We start from the raw sequence: 21457 nt of genomic DNA, 5'->3' as shown, positions 1-21457 counted from the left end.
CTTGATGCCTCAGAACATGTCCTACCAACCGATCCCTTCTTCTGGTCAAGTTGTGCCACAAACTTCTCTTTTCCCCAATCCTATTCAATATTTCCTCATTAGTTATGTGGTCTACCCATCTAATCTTCAGCATTCTTCTGTAGCACCACATTTCGAAAGCTTCTATTCTCTTCTTGTCCAAACTATTTATCATCCATGTTTCACTTCCATACATGGCTACACTCCATACAAATACTTTCAGAAATGACTCCCTGAAAATTAAGTCTATACTCGATGTTAACAAATTTCTCTTCTTCAGAAACGCTTTCCTTGCCATTGCCAGTCTACATTTTATATCCTCTCTACTTCGATAATCATCAGTTATTTTGCTCCCCAAATAGCAAAACTCCTTTACTACTTTAAGAGTCTCATTTCCTAATCTAATTCCCTCAGCATCACCTGACATAATTCGACTACATTCCATTATCCTCGTTTTGCTTTTGTTGATGTTCATCTTATATCCTCCTTTCAAGACACTATCCATTCCGTTCAACTGCTCTTCCAAGTCCTTTGCTGTCTCTGACAGAATTACGATGTCATCGGCGAACCTCAAAGTTTTTATTTCTTCTCCATGGATTTTAATACCTACTCCGAATTTTTCTTTTGTATCCTTTACTGCTTTTCAATATACAGATTGAATAACATCGGGGACAGGCTACAATCCTGTTTCACTCCCTTCCCAATCTCTGCTTCCCTTTCATGTCCCTCGATTCTTGTAACTGCCATCTGGTTTCTGTACAAATTGTAAATAGCCTTTCGCTCCCTATATTTTACCCCTGCCACCTTCAGAATTTGAAAGAGTGTATTCCAGTCAACATTGTCAAAAGCTTTCTTTAAGTCTACAAATGCTAGAAATGTATGTTTGCCCTTCCTTAATCTAGCTTCTAAGATAAGTCGTAGGGTCAATATTGCCTCACGTGTTCCAACATTTCTACGGAATCCAAACTGATCATCCCCGAGGTCGGCTTCTACTAGTTTTTCCATTCGTCTGTAAAGAATTCGTGTTAGTATTTCGCAGCTGTGACTTATTACTCTGATAGTTCGGTAATTTTCACATCTGTCAACACCTGATTTCTTTGGGATTGGAATTATTATATTCTTCTTGAAGTCTGAGGGTATTTCGCCTGTCTCATACATCTTGCTCACCAGATGGTAGAGTTTTGTCAGGACTGGCTCTCCAAAGGCCATCAGTAGTTCCAATGGAATGTTGTCTACTCCGGGGGCCTTGTTTCGACTCGGGTCTTTCAGTGCTCTGTCAAACTCTACACGCACCCTTGTATAGACCCTCTATATACTCTTTCCACCTTTCCGCTTTCCCTTCTTTGCTTAGAACTGGGTTTCCATCTGAGCCTTTGATGTTCATACAAGTGGTTCTCTTATCTCCAAAGGTCTCTTTAATTTTCCTGTAGGCAGTATCTATCTTACCCCTAGTGAGATAAGCCTCTACATCCTTAAATTTGTCTTCTAGCCATCCCTGCTTAGCCATTTTGCACTTCCTGTTGATCTCATTTTTGAGACGTATGTATTCCTTTTTGCCTGCTTCATTTACTGCTTTTTTACATTTTCTCCTTTCATCAATTAAATTCAATATTTCTTCTGTTACCCAAGGATTTCTACTAGCCCTCGTCTTTTTACCTACTTGATCCTCTGCTGCCTTCACTACTTCATCCCTCAAAGCTACCCATTCTTCTTCTACTGTATTTCTTTCCCCCATTCCTGTCAATTGCTCCCTTATGCTCTCCCTGAAACTCTGTACAACCTCTGGTTCTTTTAGTTTATCGAGGTCCCATCTCCTTAAATTCCCACCTTTTTGCAGTTTCTTCAGTTTTAATCTACAGGTCATAACGAATAGATTTTGGTCAGAGTCCACATCTGCCCCTGGAAATGTCTTACAATTTAAAACCTGGTTCCTAAATCTCTGTCTTACCATTATATAATCTATCTGATACCTTTTAGTATCTCCAGGCTTCTTCCATGTATACAGCCTTCTTTTATGATTCTTGAACCAAGTGTTACCTATGATTAAGTTGTGCTCTGTGCAAAATTCTACCAGACGGCTTCCTCTTTCATTTCTTTGCCCCAGTCCATATTCACCTACTACATTTCCTTCTCTCCCTTTTCCTACTACCGAATTCCAGTCACCCATGACTATTAAATTTTCATCTCCCTTCACTATCTGAATAATTTCTTTTATTTGATCATACATTTCTTCAATGTCTTCCTCATCTGCAGAGCTAGTTGGCATATAAACTTGTACTACTGTAGTAGGTGTGGGCTTCGTATCTATCTTGGCCACAATAATGTGTTCACTATGCTGTTTGTAGTAGCTTACCCTCATTCCTATTTTCCTATTCATTATTAAACCTACTCCTGCATTACCCCTATTTGATTTTGTATTTATAACCCTGTAGTCACCTGACCATAAGTCTTGTTCCGCCTGCCACCGAACTTCACTAATTCCCTCTATATCTAACTTTAACCTATCCATTTCCCTTTTTAAATTTTCCAACCTACCTGCCCGATTAAGGGATTTGACATTCCACGCTCCGATCCGTAGAACGCCAGTTTTCTTTCTCCTGATAACGACATCCTCTTGAGTAGTCCCCGCCCGGAGATCCGAATGGGGGACTATTTTACCTCCGGAATATTTTACCCAAAAGGACACCATCATCATTTAATCATACAGTAAAGCTGCATGCCCTCGGGAAAAATTATGGTCGTAGTTTCCCCTTGCTTTCAGCCGTTCGCAGTACCAGCACAGCAAGGCCGTTTTGGTTAGTGTTACAAGGCCAGATCAGTCAATCATCCAGACTGTTGCCCCTGCAACTACTGAAAAGGCTGCTGCCCCTCTTCAGGAACCACACGTTTGTCTGGCCTCTCAACAGATACCCCTCTGTTGTGGTTGCACCTACGATACGGCTATTTGTATCGCTGAGGCACGCAAGCCTCCCCACCAACGGCAAGGTCCATGGTTCATGGGGGGGTCAGTGATGATAAGGTTTGTGAAAACTGAGATGACGCCACAGACTGTGAATTGTTAAAAGACTGTGTTGAAAAAACTGTAAGTATGCGAAGTAACCAAATTTGTATATCAGCAGTAAGGAAAATGTTTCTAAAATGAATTCACTAGTATTTCTGCGACTATTTGAGTATAAATATAACATCATTTGTTCAGTGTAAAGTAAAATGGAATTTAGTCATCTACTAGGAAGTGTACTTTCAATAAAAATGTGCCACATTGAAGTACTGCAGGTTAAAATAAGAAAAATCAAAATGATATGAGCAATATTGCTTATAATACGGAAGAAAAATATGGTGATCAAAGTAATATAATGCTGTAAATAACTAAAGTTTTGTCTGTAACATGAACTAAGTTAAAATATTTTTGATGATTGCTATGGAATGTCATGCTGTGGTCTTTTTTTTTAAATATTAAAGCAAAACAGGGATTGGATGTCCAATTAATGAAGTATTACATAATAAAGTTGTCATATGAAGTAATGATGGAATAATGAATAACCTATTTCAGTTTTCCAAAAACTAGTTAGCTAAAAGATATCAGTAATTAAAGACTGGCCACACCCAGAATTACTTTTGTATTTCATGCTTACCAGATTCCAGTATTTGACATTATACTTGTGTTGCCCTAATACTTTTTAACCAGACAACACTCTTCACTATTCAGTGAAGCCCCTAATTAAGAGTTTGCATAAATTATCAAAATCTCTAACATGGCAATTTTACATGTGTAAACTTTCACCCTGCAGTTTAATAACAAGGTGTATACGTCGACAAGGAAAAATACCGGATTTTTCCCGGATCTACCGGTTAAAAATACACTTTCTCCCTACACTTTTTCGGTTTTAAGTGACAGTATACTTTCCCTTGGAACTGTAAAACTTTTAGCCTTTGAATGGACATGGTTTTATACAGCTGCGTAGAATTTCCCGGCGCTTTAGAAAACGAAACTCAGGGGGGGAAAACACGTTTTGGAAAGATCTTTGATGTGCAGCAACATGTACGCTGCATATTTTCGTGTTACGAAAGTATAAACTCGAATTTCACCAACAGGAAAAGTTAATGGTTTAAATTAATATTCATAGTGTTGCTATAAGAAAAGCAAAGCTTTCGCATATAATATTTACCTCGAAGATTAATACGCTACAAGAGAAGCTAAGCTTTCACATTAATGTTGATCTGTTTGGCGCATGTTACACTTTGAGACACATCACACAAATACGCGAGTAAAATTTTTAATACGACTTAAATCTTTGGGCTCTAAATTCTTCTAAATGGCTCGTCATCAATGAACTAATTTTTTTAAAAAGCGCGCAAACATTCTGTGATTTAAGAAATTCATCGTACATTCTCGCACATAGTTCATTTTGCTTAAAAGGCAAATTTACTTGGAAAACAACGCTTTTCGAACAACTATTCGCAATATTTTCCCGCGACCTGTAAGAAATAGATTCATTTCAGCAGTTGATAGAGAGCCCCAGGTAAGAAGCGTCACTGCGCTTGTGCAGCTACCCTGACAGTGCACATTCGAATGTCCAGATTCCCAATGACGTAGGCCTCGACCTGACAGGAAGCTTTTCAGTGTGGTTTTCGTGACGTAAATTTTCTCGGAGTACCAGTATTGTATTATCTCGTGTTTGGATCTTTATTATGGCGTACTGCCATATGCGCTAGAAGATGAAAACGTGGACTTGAAATGCAGCGAACAGTTGAAACTAACCAATAGTGTGGAATTACACACTTCGTTTCGAATACATTGGCTGCCTCAGCCAAACCGACAAAAATAGCTTTATTGTTCTGCAAGGCGATTAATGCTTAACTGTCAGAGAGGTGGGAATAAAATAAAATTTAAAACTAGTAACATATTTTGGCCTTCCGTAATTAAAGTGTGCAGTGCAGTGCCGCGCCACTTCAAACATCATTCTTATCCACTTCAAACAACATTCTTATACCGCACGTCACTGTATTTCGCTCTGTGGAACTCAAAAGTGTATATTTTGTAATGGCTGTCATCTAACTATTTCAGGACAGTGGAAATTAAACACCCTTAACCAGGAGAACAAGAACTCTTCAGAAAATCTGGACTCTTTTTTGCCTATTACCTAACAAGTTGCTCTTCTGTGTGGCAAAATTAAAGATAGGATACCTAATAACAGTAAAGACAAGAAACAGGCAAGACAGTACACATTTTTTCAATCCTTAGGTCCTAACGATTTTTCTCTCTAATCTTGCTACAGCTTTACATGGCGTGCTTCCTTTTCAGCGAAAGAACTATCACCTTATAAAGTTCGTCAAACGTTTTGCTACATGACAAATAGAAATGTCGTTGTCTAATACCGAAAAAGCTGTTAATACAAATAGTACCGGTACCCAAGACTGGTGTGGTTTCTCGATCGGATTGCGTCTATTTTGTCACTGTGTGCTGGATAAAACTGAATAGGCCTTTCTAATATTGCATTACTTGCAACACACACCATATACGCGAAACTGTTTTGGCAATGATGATCATTTTAATAATACGACAGAATATAATTCATTTCGCACCATAATGAAATACCTATTTGGCCTACTACAAGCAAAAGGCTTTGCGTTAGGAAATAGTTTCACATTTCATTCATACGCTCCAGTTTCTTACGCGCGAGACCGAAAAGCAGTAGTAATTTTCTATATACATTTGAAATCGTCATATTCTTCCATAATTTGTGTGATTCCCCGTTTCTTCTTCTTTCTCGTTCTAACAAAGTCTTATCACTAATTCTGTAACTGTTTCTACCACTGTCAAAACTCATTCTCCGGTTAACTTTATTAACCATGCCACAATCACCGATTTAGTTATCCATCGATTATTCTCCGGTTAGGCGTTATTACGTGTTCGTACAATGCGTTTTCCACGCTATTCAGAATGGAACTTGTGGCTGTAAGCCGGGGACTACAACTGGCCCTGTCTAGTGTAGTGATCTGGTCAAATATTTTTTGCGAAATTTTCACTTTCTTGGATACACCGAGAAAATAATACGTAATCTTTCTCACCTGTTATTGCTGATAGTCGTTTATTTCCATTCCGGTAGTCTGAATCTGTGGATTTCGCTAATAATTATAACAACGCCGAGCATTTGCAAACCGAATCAACAACATAAACAAGCAGCAGTTGGCATTCACCGGTTCGGATTTATTCCCTTCAGCTCGCTTAGCCCCGTCCCGTATTGTCTGCAGGACAGCTTATTTCTAGATGTGACGAGGATTCCCCTGGCAGAGACATATCGTACACTATGCACGCATTCAAAAATCAACTTATAATTCATTCGGAAAAAGCCCGCAGGGGTGCATTTCAAAATCATATGAGTAACTGATAGACCGACGTGCGCTGGATGCTAATTGCTTAGTGAAACAAGGTTTTTTCCTCAAGAATATGAATATGCCCCCTGCCTGCGAAATTGCCGCCCGTTTCAAATGCCCCGGTTTGCCTCCACCCCCCAATAGATACGGGCCTGCTGCGCACGTATAAATCTGGCAGCTTGGGCGCGCCAGTAAAATTTTTCTGGTACCATGTGGCTGGTTGCTGCTACTGATGCTTACACAGCCAACAGCCACATTTCTGTAGCCAGACGTGGGAGAAGGCACTACTCGTACGCGACTCAACTGCGCGTGTGCATGAGCCCGCTCGTAACTGATTAAATGAGTCAAATGTAAACAGTTTGACGTCACGCTCATCGGAAGCAATTGGTTGTTACGAAACACTGCATAGTTTTCCGAAAGCCTTTGACACATTTTGCTGTTGGCAGATGCTGGTACGAGCACTGTGTTATTTTATATTGCGCATTTCCTTTGCAATTTAAATTTTATTTTCATTTTTCCTCTCGTTCATATTTTAATGCTGCAGTATTATTCTGTAGTAGCGGGATACAGTAATATTCTTTGTTTAGAGTATCGGTTCTTACCAGTCAAAATTACAAAAATTTAACTGAAAACTAAAACAACGGAAAATTCTCGGAATTCTAAAAAATCCCAGGGTTTTTCCCGGTTTTCTCCCAGATGAAAAAATTCCCGGCTCCCGTTCGTATACACCTCCAAAAAAAGTATTGTGTCATTCCTGTCTCATTAACATGTTGTAATAATGTGTATCAAAGTCTGCACTCAACCATCAATCAATTATTACTTCAGTGTTAAAGTATGATATCTGCTGTTCAATGACTGTGCAATCAAAACCAACTTTGTGGTAGTCATCCAGCAGAGTCTGTATTCTAAAGTGCATCATTTTGGAGACAAGTCAAAGAGCATACTATTTTAGAATTTGCTACACAACTAAATTTCAGCAATATGAATGATGTCGAATGACAACCTATTGAGTGCATGAAAAAGTATTGCTAACATTACCTTACCTCTCTCAAGTCATCATTATTTAATTCACTTTCAGTTCTTAATATTGATTTCATTAAAATGTGTTGACAAATTTCCACTGTTTCATTGCTGTCATCACACAGGTATGGAATACCAAAAATGCTGCAAACAACAAAACTTATATCACAAGCAGGCATACAAAAGTTATCAATTGATAATAAATCATAGTTTAAAATTAAATGGTTTTCTGACAATCACATTGTTACAACATTAAGTAGAATGTTATGAACAAAGTACTTCGATACCAAGAAAAGCTTTCATTGCACTACTGGAAATTATACATAAAAAAAGTGTAGATGCAACTGATACCAACTTCCTTCAGCATGTAAATATGAGCTGGCAAATGATCATTAAAATTGTCAAATTTGTAATCTATGAAGCAGTAATAGTATCATAAAATAGTATTGGGATGCAAAACTTGTACCAATCATGTGTTTCATAAACACAAGTGAACTAAAAGCAAAAGTAAAACACACAAAATGTAAAACATTCACACTTCCACCAGCATATAGAAGCTGTCATGCACTCATTATAGGAGATAAAATTAAGCTCTGAATATAATTTCTTCAGATTAAAATTTTCTATTTGAATGCTCAAGAAGTAAATAAATAATTTTGAAATAAAGGCAAACACAGAGAAAAGATAAACAATATTTCCATACTTGTCCAAAATAAAAAATCTGTAGTTTTGATATGATGTATATTATAGCTGATGTTTCAGGTCTTCTTTGGCTTTCTACTGGCATTTGCTATTGTCATACAATCATATGACACACACATACATAGCATCATCCTAAGCCAAAAAAGGAAACTGAAGCTGCATGCAAGGTTGCTATGGCAAGACTAAGTAGCAAGGGTGGGCATAAACCTATGGTTGAATGCTTCGATCAACAATCTGATTTGATCACAAATGTAATTAAAAGCTTTAGAGAAAAGGTCAGTTTACTAGTACATGTTTTCCCCAATCATACGACCATAATTAGAGGAGACATCTGTTACCCAATGTCTACCTAGCTGATGAATGATGATTGCCACAATGAAAGTATTTTTGTTAACTAATTAATTGCAGGCTTACCACAGTAGCACAAGTTAATATGCCTACTAGCTCCGCAGATGATGAAGAGATTGATGAAATGTAGAGATAAAGAAATTATCAGATAGTGAACAGAGGCGAAAATTTAATAGTTGTGGATGACTGGAATTCAATAGTAGGAAAAGGAAGAGAAGGAAAAGTAGTAGGTGAATACGGAATGGGGTAAGGAATGAAAGAGGAAGCTGCTTTGTAGAATTTTGCGCAGAGCACAACTTAATAATCATAGCTAACACTTGGTTCAAGAATCATGAAAGAAGGTTATTTACATGGATGAGGCCTGGAGATACTGGAAGGTCTCAGACAGATCATATAAAGGTAAGACAGAGATTTAGGAACTAGGTTTTAAATTGTAAGACATTTCCAGGGGCAGATGTGGACTCTGACCACAATCTATTGGTTATAAACTGTAGATTAACACTAAAGAAATTGCAAAAAGGTGGGAATTTAAGGAGAAGGGACCTGAAAAACTGAAAGAACCAGATGTTGTAGGGAGTTTCAGGGAGAGCATTAGGGAATGATTGACAAGAACAGGGAAAAAAATACTGTAGAAGAAGAATTGATACGTTTGAGACATGAACTAGTGAAGGCAGCAGAAAATCAAGTAAGTAAAAAGAGCAGGCTAGTAGAAATCCTTGGGTAACAGAAGAGATATTTAATTTCATTGATGAAAGGAGAAAATATAAAAATTCAGTAAATGAAGCAGGTAAAAACGAATATAAACGTCTCAAAAATGAGATCAACAGGAAGTGCAGAATGGCTAGAGGGCAAATGTAAGGACGTAGAGGCATATATCACTAGGAGTAAGATAGATGCTGCGTACAGGAAAATGAAAGAGACCTTTGGAGGAAAGAGAACCATTTTTATGAATATCAAGAGCTCAGACGGAAATCCAGTTCTAAGCAAAGAAGGAAAAGCAGGAAGGAGTATATACAGGGTCTATACAAGGGTGATGTACTTGAGGACAATATTATGGAAATGGAAGAGGACGTAGATGAAGATGAAATGGGAGATACAGTACTGCATGAAGAGTTTGAGAAAGCACTGAAAGACCTAAGTGGAAACAAGGTCCTGGTAGTAGACAACATTCCATTAGAACTACTAATAGCCTTGGGAGAGCCAGCCCTGACAAAACTCTACCACCTGGTAAGCAAGATGTATGAGACAGGCAAAATACCCTCAGACTTCAAGAAGAACATAATATTTCCAATCCCAAAGAAAGCAGGTGTTGACAGATGTGAAAATTATCAAACCATCAGGTGAATAAATCACGGCTGCAAAATACTAACACCAATTCTTTACAGACAAATGGTAAAACTGGTAGAACCTGACCTCTCAGGGAAGTTCAGTTTGGATTCCATAGAAATGCTGGAACATGTGAAGCAATACTGACCCTGAGATTTGTCTTAGAGGACAGATTAAGCAAAGGCAAACCTATGTTTCTAGCAGTTGTAGACTTAGAGAAATCTATTGACAATGTTCATTGGAATACTTTCTTTCAAATTCTGAAGGTGGCAGGGATAAAATACAGGGTGCAAAAGGCTAGTTACAATTTGTACAGAAACCAGATGGCAGTTATAAGAGTTGAGGGGCATGAAAGGGAAGTAGTGGTTGGGAAGAGAGGGAGACAGGGTTGTAGCCTCTCCCCAATGTTATTCAATCTGTATATTGAGCAAGCAGTAAAGGAATCAAAAGAAAAATTTGTAGTAGGAATTAAAATCCATGGAGAAGAAATAAAGATTTTGAGGTTTGCCGATGACATTGTAATTCTGTTAGAGACAGCAAAGACCTGGAAGAGCAGTTGAACGGAATGAACAGTGTCTTGAATGGAGGATGTAAGATGAACATCAACTAAAGCAAAACAAGGATTATAGAATGTAGTCGAATTAAATCAGGTGATACTTAGGGCAGTAGATTAGGAAACAAGACACTTAAAGTAGTAGATGAATTTTGCTATTTGGAAAGCAAAATAATAGATGACTGTCAAAGTAGAGTGGATATAAAATGTAGACTACCTATGGCAGGGAAAGCGTTTCTTAAGAAGAGAAATTTGTTAACATGGAGTGTAGATTTACCTGTCAGTAAGTCTTTCCTGAAAGTATTTGTAAGGAGTGTAGCCATGTATGGAAGGGAAACATGGATCATAAACAGTTTAGATATGGAGAGAATAGAAGCTTTTGAAATGTGGTGCTACTGCAGAATGCTGAAGATTAGATGGATAGATCACATAACTAATGAGGAGGTACTGAACAGAATAGGGAGAAGAGAAATTTGTGGCACAACTTGACTAGAAGAAGGGATCAGTTGGTAGGACATGTTCTGAGGCATCAAGGGATCACCAATTTAGTATTCAAGGGCAGCATAGAGGGTAAAAATCGTAGAGGGTCAGAAGAATATAGGTTGCAGTAGGTACTGGGAGATGAAGCAGATTGCACAGGATAGAGTAGCATGGAGAGCTGCATCAAACCAGTCTCTGGTGTGAAGACAACAACAACAACAATTAATTTAGAATTGCATACTGTTTGGAAGTTTGTTATTGTTCGTGCATGTACACTGGTATATGTCTGAAGGTGGTACAGTGATGGCAGTTACACTATGTGTTGCAGTACTGCTCTCATGATGGTTATTCCCTGCCAAAATGTCCCGGCTCAGAGAATCCAGGCATGCCATCAAATGAAGGTTATACCTTCACAATGGTGTTGAAAGCTTGTGGGACACATGATTATTCATTAGCTATTAGATCTATCGTAACTATCATTAATGTCATGCAGAATACATATAATATTGTAGCGTACGTATGAACATGAATATTTTATGAAAGCTTTCTATTATTTAGTAGAAAGCTGAAGTCAGGTAAAAACTTACAGCTCCCAGTATAGGTACAACTTCAGTAGTGAAGAAGTTCACATTAAGAAGCAAATGCATGGTTACTGTGAAAGCTTAATCCAAAAGCAACAGCTCTTAATTTTACAGTAACCGCACCAGTAATCTGTACATACATACATATACACAAATGGGTTAACATTTCTTTCTGGCTACCCAGTGCAGAACCAAGAACAAATTCTGTGCTGAGATTCAATGGAATTAGAACAAGAATAATGTATTAAGAGAAAACCAAGAAGAAATTAGCAGTTTTGAAGAAATATTACATTGACAAATAGTGCAGTTGTCAGAATGAGATTTTCACTCTGCAGCAGAGTGTGCGCTGATATGAAACTTCCTGGCAGATTAAAACTGTGTGCCGGGCCGAGACTTGAACTTGGGACTTTGGAAGGTAGGAGATGAGGTACTGGCAGAAGTAAGGCTGTGAGGACGGGGCGTGAGTCGTGCTTGGGTAGCTCAGTTGGTAGAGCACTTGCCCGCGAAAGGCAAAGTCCCCCAGGAAGTCTCAGTACAGCTGTCCTTAGCAATGTGACCAATAGCAGAATTACAACAACAAAACTGATAAGCAGTTACATCCAAGAAACATTCACAAACTTCAGAAGAATTAACTTGTTGATGAAACATCATTAAATCAATCAACAACAATTACATTACAGAAGAACATGTTAAAGTCTATGAATCAGAAGACTGGCTGACTGAACTACAAAATGATTATGATTATTTCATCAGTTCTGCAACTGTGCCACAGTGTTCAGGGACACCATCATCAGCACCTATCCCCCCCAACAGCAAACCAGTTTATCCAGCTTTCCATTGGCACCTCAACACAGTGAACTAAGCAAGAAATTTTGGTGAGCTGTGTTAAGACCAAATTGATTTTTCTTTTTTTGTGGTTTGCGTTGTGGAGCAAATAAACTGATTTAAATGCAAAAGTATTTTTTCAACAAAGAGGTATACGCACGGTGATGCTTGTGTTGGCCCAGAGTGTCGCACAACATATTCAAAACATTTTCTGAACAATTAACTGCTAAAGTTTAGGCTATTAATACAAGAATAAAAGTTCAGTGTGATGAGATAGAAGCTGTATTTGATAATAAATTAAATAGCACAAATGCTCAGGTGAAAAATTAGAAATAAGCAATAGGATATCCAAACTACAATCAGTTATTATGAGTTTAACAAATAAGTTACATATTCCGATGATTAAAGTGTAACTTAATTGGAAATGGAGATATTAACAGTGCAGGGACATAACTAAAAATTTAAGACAGATTACAGATTTCACTCAAAAAGAATTTATGGCAGTGCATAAACACATCTCAGAGCACTACTGTCCAACTGAATGCATTAGAGCAGAACAGAGAGCAAGGTGTAACTGCAATACCACATTTTACTTTTGTGGAGTGTCCCAGTGATTCAACTGAGTGAAAAATTTAAGAAAAAAATTGTATCACTGGTGGGAACACCCCATTCATCAGTAGGGGCAGAAAGAACAGAATCAGAATTACAGATATTGTGGGACGAACTAGCCAAAATGTGAGATCAGGTTAATAACAAGAAACATAAGGAGAATTGTGGGTTCCCCATAGTGATAACAGGAGTTGCACCTAGACAGCAGAACCAGCTTCTCTAAGTTTCCTAAATTTAAGCCATAATGGGATGATCATGCTACTATCTTTTAGCAGTAAAATGTAAACAGGCCTCAGACCTGTTCCATCTGGCCAACTGCTATTTATAAGGCCACCCAAGGAGCAATCTATGATTGTGGGACATGTGATCAACATGTCCCCAATCCCTCCAGCAATTATTGCCATTAGATGAATCCTGAAGATGCCACATCTCTTTTTATTCAAGAAGTTCCACCTTTGGCCTCACTAGAGCTGAGTGGACCCTGTAGCAGACCTCCCTACCTGTCAGAAAAAAATATGAGGAGGTACCAGGAATAGAACCAAGGTCTTTCAGCACTGAAAGCAGTGACACTAGACGTTCGGCTATGGAGGCAATCACTTTTTAAGAGTATTTTCTAAATCACTACCTGGGTGTTGAGATAACTCAAAGAAACTGATCCCGTCCTTGATTATTTGGAAGGAGATGCTTCTGAATGGGGAACTACTCATTCAGACGATTTCTTTTTCAAGGGAAGTTTAAGATGAACTACAGCTTGCTAAGTTCTGAAGAAAAGTTAATTCTTGATTTACTAGATCCAAGATACTACCATAATAGTTGAGTTAATTATAAGAAATATACTGAGTGGCATCCAGCATGAACAAAATACTTAGATGATGCAACAGAGGACATTCATTTGATTAAAGTGTTTGTTCCATAGGCTAGCTTACTACCATAATAGTTGGGGTAATTATAAGAAATATACTGAGTGGCATCCGGCATGAACCAAATACTTAGATGATCCAATAGAGGACATTCATTTGATTAAAGTGTTGGTTCCATAGGCTAGCTGACTGTGTGGAAAGATATATGGTATTGTGGGTTGGCAACTGTAAATGATATGTTAACTTTTATCAAAAGTCTTGATACATTAAGCAAAAAATGAGGAGACTGCATCCAACGATACAACTGAAAAATCAAATAGTTATGAGGAGGACCACTACCCACCACGATTTCAGAGCAAAAGTGAAAGTAAATATTGTAACATAAGAAAAAAGAACAACTATAGATAAGTAATAAAAAGTGTAAAAGAACTGAGACATTAAATTATAATAACACAAACAATGTGTGCACAAACATATCAACTGACTGGTTATTTTTGTACCATTCATTGGAAAACAATATACATTCTGGGACAGGGGCCAGGCTTCAGGAAGTAGCAACAATCCCTGATAGAAAAGGTGGTAATGTTCATGTGATCATTATCTCCACATGAAGGGTTACTTGAAGAAGAGTAACTAAAATCTGAGAAGAAGAAGAAGAAGAAAATGTATTGAGTGACATTTTTGTGAAGAATTTCAATGTCCACTTAGATTCTTGGAGTGTAATATCATTAATCTCATAGGAAATGCTCTCAGTAATCAGACAACAGTGTCCTTGTCCCAAACTACTGGTAATGGGGATATTTGTTGTAGGGATTAGTAGTAGTGGTTTTATTCATCCGTAGATGCTTTTTTTTTTTTAACAAGGATATAGGACATTTCAAAATATTTACAAGTTTAGATCAGTTTAAAATAAGCTAGTTCATATACACATATATTTACAGACTTATAGTTAGAGACCATCATTAGATTTACTCCTGGTATGCAATACTTTTTTTTACAAAACTTATTAAATAATGTTATGCCACACTGTTCACTCATATCTCACTGCACACATTATACACACATTGTTTCATACCAGTTCACACACACACACACACACACACACACACACACACACACACACAGGTGATCTCTGGGCAATTTTCTGTATTGCAACTTCCCATTTGCTATCCTGAAAAACTGAGTCAGCATCCATCCATAATGGCTGAGAACTTGAGTTCAGAAAGAGGAAGAGGTGTTAGTATTGTGCTATGCATAGCTTGGGGGTAAGTATTTCTAGAAAGGAAAGAAGAAGGGAAAAAAAGTGAAGGTGTTATGTGGAATGTTGGATGTTTTATAATCATTATTATTATTAATATTCATTTGTATAACATTTTTTTATCAAACCCCTACTCTGTTTTATCTAAATAATCCTTCAATGTATAAAATGTATTGCATAACAGGTACTTTTTAGCAGCCTTTTTAAATAAGCGTATTTGTGTATTTTTGCAGTTTCTTTAATCTCTTTTGGTAATTTATTGTACAGTTTTATTCCTTGGTAGAAAATGCTGTTTCTAGTTTTATGTTTATTTTTTCTTGGTAAATGTAAGTTGAGTCTATCTCTTGTTGCATGGTCATGGACAGAGCTGTTTGCGCAGTAATTACCAATGTTATTTTTGATGCATACAACTCACTGGTAAATGTATTCACATGGAGCAGTTAAAATCCCCAGTGTTTTGAACAGATCTTTACAGTGAGCTCAACTAGTATTTTTGGTTATAATTCTTATGACTCTTTTCCGGATTTTGAAAACTGTGTTCATATTTTGTGCGTTTGTTCCCCAAAAAAGAATGCCATGGCTAAGAATTGAGTGTACATATGAATAATATGTAAGTAAAAGACACTGCATGTTACACACTGATGATAGGATTCTAAGGGCACAACTTGCTGATGACATCCTGTTTGCAAGTACCTTCGTGTGTTGAAACCACTTTAACTGAGAAACAGTCCTAGAAATTTTTCATTTGTTACACAGTCTATAGAGGCCCCATCTACATTTAATTTAACATTGGTGGACAACATGCTGGATATATACGGTATTGCGGACGACAGCACCCATTTCGTGTGTTTAGTGAACCACCTGCACGACCACCCTGACCTAATCAGTGACTTATTGCTGAATCCACCTTAGAGCGACAAGTATCCCTTTGCTCGGGCATTACTTATCGAACGCCTGTCTCGTCCGCCGGCCGATACTGTTCACAACATAATTTATGATGAGACTTTAGGTGACAGAACACCCTCACAGCTGTGGCGACACTTGCGTGCACAGGTGGGTACCGAGATCCTGCCAAACTTAGCGCTCTGGACATGGTTGGTGAAACTGCCGCAAGAACTGTAGTTACATTTGCTCCCACATACCACAGCATCACTCGAGGATAAACTATGGCTGGCGGACCAGGCATACGCCATTATTTGACACAGCCACCTTCCCCTGTGCGGCACAGTCTCTAACATCGCCGAGTTTGGTAACCCTGTGGGTATACTTCCACTGTCAGGAGGTAGAGGCCGGGCGCGTGTGTATCGCGGACAGCACATAGAACTGCAGCCACCTAGTGGCCGAGACCGGGAACCGCCAGTGGGCCGGCAACAGCCGCTCCTCACCCCAACCGGGCTTGCGCCTGCCCGCCCCGCCTTCCCCTCGCCTGACGCTTCGGCTGGGGGACAAGTACAGCCGACTCACGCGTATGCTGGTTTCATACCACTTTCAGGGGCGTCGCTCGCAACTGCCGCCCGCCCTGCACGTTCCCAAATGCCTCATGTGGGCCGCAGTAGGCGCCACGGCCCGCGGAGACAGGCAGGGGCGCCCACAGACATTGCATTCCATCAGATCCCCCACCCCACGAGGACGTCTGTACGCCTGGGATGTAGGTTCGCGCCGGTATTTCCTCGTCGATACCGGAGCAGATGTTAGTGTCATACCTCCCACATTTTCTGTAAAGGACACGACACCAACCAAACTGTCCTTTCGAGCAGCAAATAAGTCGACACTTCGTGTCGAGGGTTTGGCCAAGTTACCTATTGAACTCATACCTGGTAAACAGTTCACTTGATCCTTCTACGTGGCTGATGTCGAAAATCCAGTATTAAGCATCGACTTCCTTTTCCACTTCGGACTGTCTCCAGATCTTCAGTCAGCTGCATTATTGCACCATGCCTCGTCCACGCACAGTGCATGTTCAGTCGCTCCTTCAGCCCCCCCTCCCCCTCAGCTGCCCTACGACCTGGACACAGCTGCCATCAAGTGCCCTCCATTGGCGGACAGCCTCACAATTTCCACTGCCCATCTCCAGCCCAAACGCCCTGCAGTCGATGATCTCCGTGCCCACAACGCCAAATGGAACCGTACCAGATCATCGGCTACGCAAGCCCTCACCAAGGCACGACGCCTCGTGCAACGCCTGCCAACGCCGCCACCATCTGACGCCGGAGATGTACCTCGTGGAACTTTGTCGCCATCGAAGCAGACAGCTCCTCTGGCACATCAGGTTAGTGACTCTTGTGTGCTACCGATCCCCGTTCACGACGGCCCCCGAATGAGTCTGCCAGCCAAGCTGAACGCTATCACGAATGGCACGACACACAAAATTGTCACGACAGATGGGCCTCCAGTGCGCCACAAAGTGCGCCGACTGCCGCCACATAAACTACGCCTTGCTAAAGCCGCAGTGGAGGAACTTCTAAGGACAGGCATTGTTCGCCCGTCAGACAGTAACTGGTCCTCCCCCATACATTTAGTTCCCAAAAAGGATGGCACCGTGCGCCTCTGCGGCAACTATCGCCGCCTCAACACGCAGACGGTATTAGACAATTACCCGATACCACACATACAAGACTTTGCGCAAGTACTTAGCGGAGCATGCATCTTCAGTGTCTTGGACTGCCGCAAGGCATATTTACAGGTACCAATGGAACAGAGTGACATCCCAAAGACAGCAGTAATGACACCTTTTGGCCTGTACAAATTTTGTTACATGACTTATGGTCTCAAAAACGCAGTCCAAACTTGGCAGCGTTTTATAGACTCACTTCTTTTTAACTGCACATATTGCTACGCATACATCGATGACATACTAATTTTCTCCCCCTCTGACAAGAAACACGAACTCCACCTGGCCACGATACAGGACTTATTGACACGTAACGGAGTCGAGATCAATAATGACAAGAACTTTTCTGGGGTACACCGTCTCCTCGGATGGTATACGCCCCCCACAGGAGCGGGTTGACTGCATTCATGAGCTACCCCTCCCAGTATCATTTCGCAAATCACGCCGGTTTTTAGGAACTGTCAATTTCTACCATCGTAATCTGCCGATGGCAGCAGCAAGTCAAGCCCCTTTGACTGATGCATTGACCGGTAAACAAACCTCAGGCAAGAAACTTCCTGGCAGATTAAAACTGTGTGCCCGACCGAGACTCGAACTCGGGACCTTTGCCTTTCGCGGGCAAGTGCTCTACCAACTGAGCTACCGAAGCACGACTCACGTCCGGTACTCACAGCTTTACTTCTGCCAGTATCCGTCTCCTACCTTCCAAACTTTACAGAAGCTCTTCTGCGAACCTTGCAGAACTAGCACTCCTGAAAGAAAGGATATTGCGGAGACATGGCTTAGCCACAGCCTGGGGGATGTTTCCAGAATGAGATTTTCACTCTGCAGCGGAGTGTGCGCTGATATGAAACTTCCTGGCAGATTAAAACTGTGTGCCCGACCGAGACTCGAACTCGGGACCTTTGCCTTTCGCGGGCAAGTGCTCTACCAACTGAACTACCGAAGCACGACTCACGTCCGGTACTCACAGCTTTACTTCTGCCAGTATCCGTCTCCTACCTTCCAAACTTTACAGAAGCTCTTCTGCGAACCTTGCAGAACTAGCACTCCTGAAAGAAAGGATATTGCGGAGACATGGCTTAGCCACAGCCTGGGGGATGTTTCCAGAATGAGATTTTCACTCTGCAGCGGAGTGTGCGCTGATATGAAACTTCCTGGCAGATTAAAACTGTGTGCCCGACCGAGACTCGAACTCGGGACCTTTGCCTTTCGCGGGCAAGTGCTCTACCAACTGAGCTACCGAAGCACGACTCACGTCCGGTACTCACAGCTTTACTTCTGCCAGTATCCGTCTCCTACCTTCCAAACTTTACAGAAGCTCTTCTGCGAACCTTGCAGAACTAGCACTCCTGAAAGAAAGGATATTGCGGAGACATGGCTTAGCCACAGCCTGGGGGATGTTTCCAGAATGAGATTTTCACTCTGCAGCGGAGTGTGCGCTGATATGAAACTTCCTGGCAGATTAAAACTGTGTGCCCGACCGAGACTCGAACTCGGGACCTTTGCCTTTCGCGGGCAAGTGCTCTACCAAGTGCTCAGTTGGTAGAGCACTTGCCCGCGAAAGGCAAAGGTCCCGAGTTCGAGTCTCGGTCGGGCACACAGTTTTAATCTGCCAGGAAGTTTCATATCAGCGCACACTCCGCTGCAGAGTGAAAATCTCATTCTGGAAACATCCCCCAGGCTGTGGCTAAGCCATGTCTCCGCAATATCCTTTCTTTCAGGAGTGCTAGTTCTGCAAGGTTCGCAGAAGAGCTTCTGTAAAGTTTGGAAGGTAGGAGACGGATACTGGCAGAAGTAAAGCTGTGAGTACCGGACGTGAGTCGTGCTTCGGTAGCTCAGTTGGTAGAGCACTTGCCCGCGAAAGGCAAAGGTCCCGAGTTCGAGTCTCGGTCGGGCACACAGTTTTAATCTGCCAGGAAGTTTCATATCAGCGCACACTCCGCTGCAGAGTGAAAATCTCATTCTGGAAACATCCCCCAGGCTGTGGCTAAGCCATGTCTCCGCAATATCCTTTCTTTCAGGAGTGCTAGTTCTGCAAGGTTCGCAGAAGAGCTTCTGTAAAGTTTGGAAGGTAGGAGACGGATACTGGCAGAAGTAAAGCTGTGAGTACCGGACGTGAGTCGTGCTTCGGTAGCTCAGTTGGTAGAGCACTTGCCCGCGAAAGGCAAAGGTCCCGAGTTCGAGTCTCGGTCGGGCACACAGTTTTAATCTGCCAGGAAGTTTCATATCAGCGCACACTCCGCTGCAGAGTGAAAATCTCATTCTGGAAACATCCCCCAGGCTGTGGCTAAGCCATGTCTCCGCAATATCCTTTCTTTCAGGAGTGCTAGTTCTGCAAGGTTCGCAGAAGAGCTTCTGTAAAGTTTGGAAGGTAGGAGACGGATACTGGCAGAAGTAAAGCTGTGAGTACCGGACGTGAGTCGTGCTTCGGTAGCTCAGTTGGTAGAGCACTTGCCCGCGAAAGGCAAAGGTCCCGAGTTCGAGTCTCGGTCGGGCACACAGTTTTAATCTGCCAGGAAGTTTCATATCAGCGCACACTCCGCTGCAGAGTGAAAATCTCATTCTGGAAACATCCCCCAGGCTGTGGCTAAGCCATGTCTCCGCAATATCCTTTCTTTCAGGAGTGCTAGTTCTGCAAGGTTCGCAGAAGAGCTTCTGTAAAGTTTGGAAGGTAGGAGACGGATACTGGCAGAAGTAAAGCTGTGAGTACCGGACGTGAGTCGTGCTTCGGTAGTTCAGTTGGTAGAGCACTTGCCCGCGAAAGGCAAAGGTCCCGAGTTCGAGTCTCGGTCGGGCACACAGTTTTAATCTGCCAGGAAGTTTCATATCAGCGCACACTCCGCTGCAGAGTGAAAATCTCATTCTGGAAACATCCCCCAGGCTGTGGCTAAGCCATGTCTCCGCAATATCCTTTCTTTCAGGAGTGCTAGTTCTGCAAGGTTCGCAGAAGAGCTTCTGTAAAGTTTGGAAGGTAGGAGACGGATACTGGCAGAAGTAAAGCTGTGAGTACCGGACGTGAGTCGTGCTTCGGTAGCTCAGTTGGTAGAGCACTTGCCCGCGAAAGGCAAAGGTCCCGAGTTCGAGTCTCGGTCGGGCACACAGTTTTAATCTGCCAGGAAGTTTCATATCAGCGCACACTCCGCTGCAGAGTGAAAATCTCATTCTGGAAACATCCCCCAGGCTGTGGCTAAGCCATGTCTCCGCAATATCCTTTCTTTCAGGAGTGCTAGTTCTGCAAGGTTCGCAGAAGAGCTTCTGTAAAGTTTGGAAGGTAGGAGACGGATACTGGCAGAAGTAAAGCTGTGAGTACCGGACGTGAGTCGTGCTTCGGTAGCTCAGTTGGTAGAGCACTTGCCCGCGAAAGGCAAAGGTCCCGAGTTCGAGTCTCGGTCGGGCACACAGTTTTAATCTGCCAGGAAGTTTCATATCAGCGCACACTCCGCTGCAGAGTGAAAATCTCATTCTGGAAACATCCCCCAGGCTGTGGCTAAGCCATGTCTCCGCAATATCCTTTCTTTCAGGAGTGCTAGTTCTGCAAGGTTCGCAGAAGAGCTTCTGTAAAGTTTGGAAGGTAGGAGACGGATACTGGCAGAAGTAAAGCTGTGAGTACCGGACGTGAGTCGTGCTTCGGTAGCTCAGTTGGTAGAGCACTTGCCCGCGAAAGGCAAAGGTCCCGAGTTCGAGTCTCGGTCGGGCACACAGTTTTAATCTGCCAGGAAGTTTCATATCAGCGCACACTCCGCTGCAGAGTGAAAATCTCATTCTGGAAACCTCAGGCAGTTGCCGAGTACCGTGGTCTGACAACATGGTGAGAGCTTTTGAAGACCTTAAATCAGCGTTAGCACGTGGTGTCACCCTCGCCCATCCCTTGGCAGCTGTCTGCATCTC

The 21457-nt window shown here is 41.5% G+C and overlaps 1 protein-coding gene across 1 annotated transcript in view; it reads right to left on the bottom strand.

Moving 5' to 3' along the window:
• Positions 1-21457, bottom strand: part of LOC126278988 (minichromosome maintenance domain-containing protein 2-like) — a 247361-nt gene that overhangs the window by 60351 nt on the left and 165553 nt on the right. Inside the window, exon 6 of the mRNA XM_049979294.1 lies at positions 7437-7557. Coding sequence (XP_049835251.1) covers positions 7437-7557 — 121 coding nt within the window. The remainder of the gene's footprint in view (positions 1-7436; positions 7558-21457) is intronic.

This window comes from Schistocerca gregaria, chromosome 6 (assembly GCF_023897955.1).
Source record: "Schistocerca gregaria isolate iqSchGreg1 chromosome 6, iqSchGreg1.2, whole genome shotgun sequence".
Classification (NCBI taxonomy): Eukaryota; Metazoa; Arthropoda; class Insecta; order Orthoptera; family Acrididae; genus Schistocerca; species Schistocerca gregaria.
Note: the sequence above shows the minus strand (reverse complement) of the source record. Positions and strands in the feature narration are given on the sequence as shown.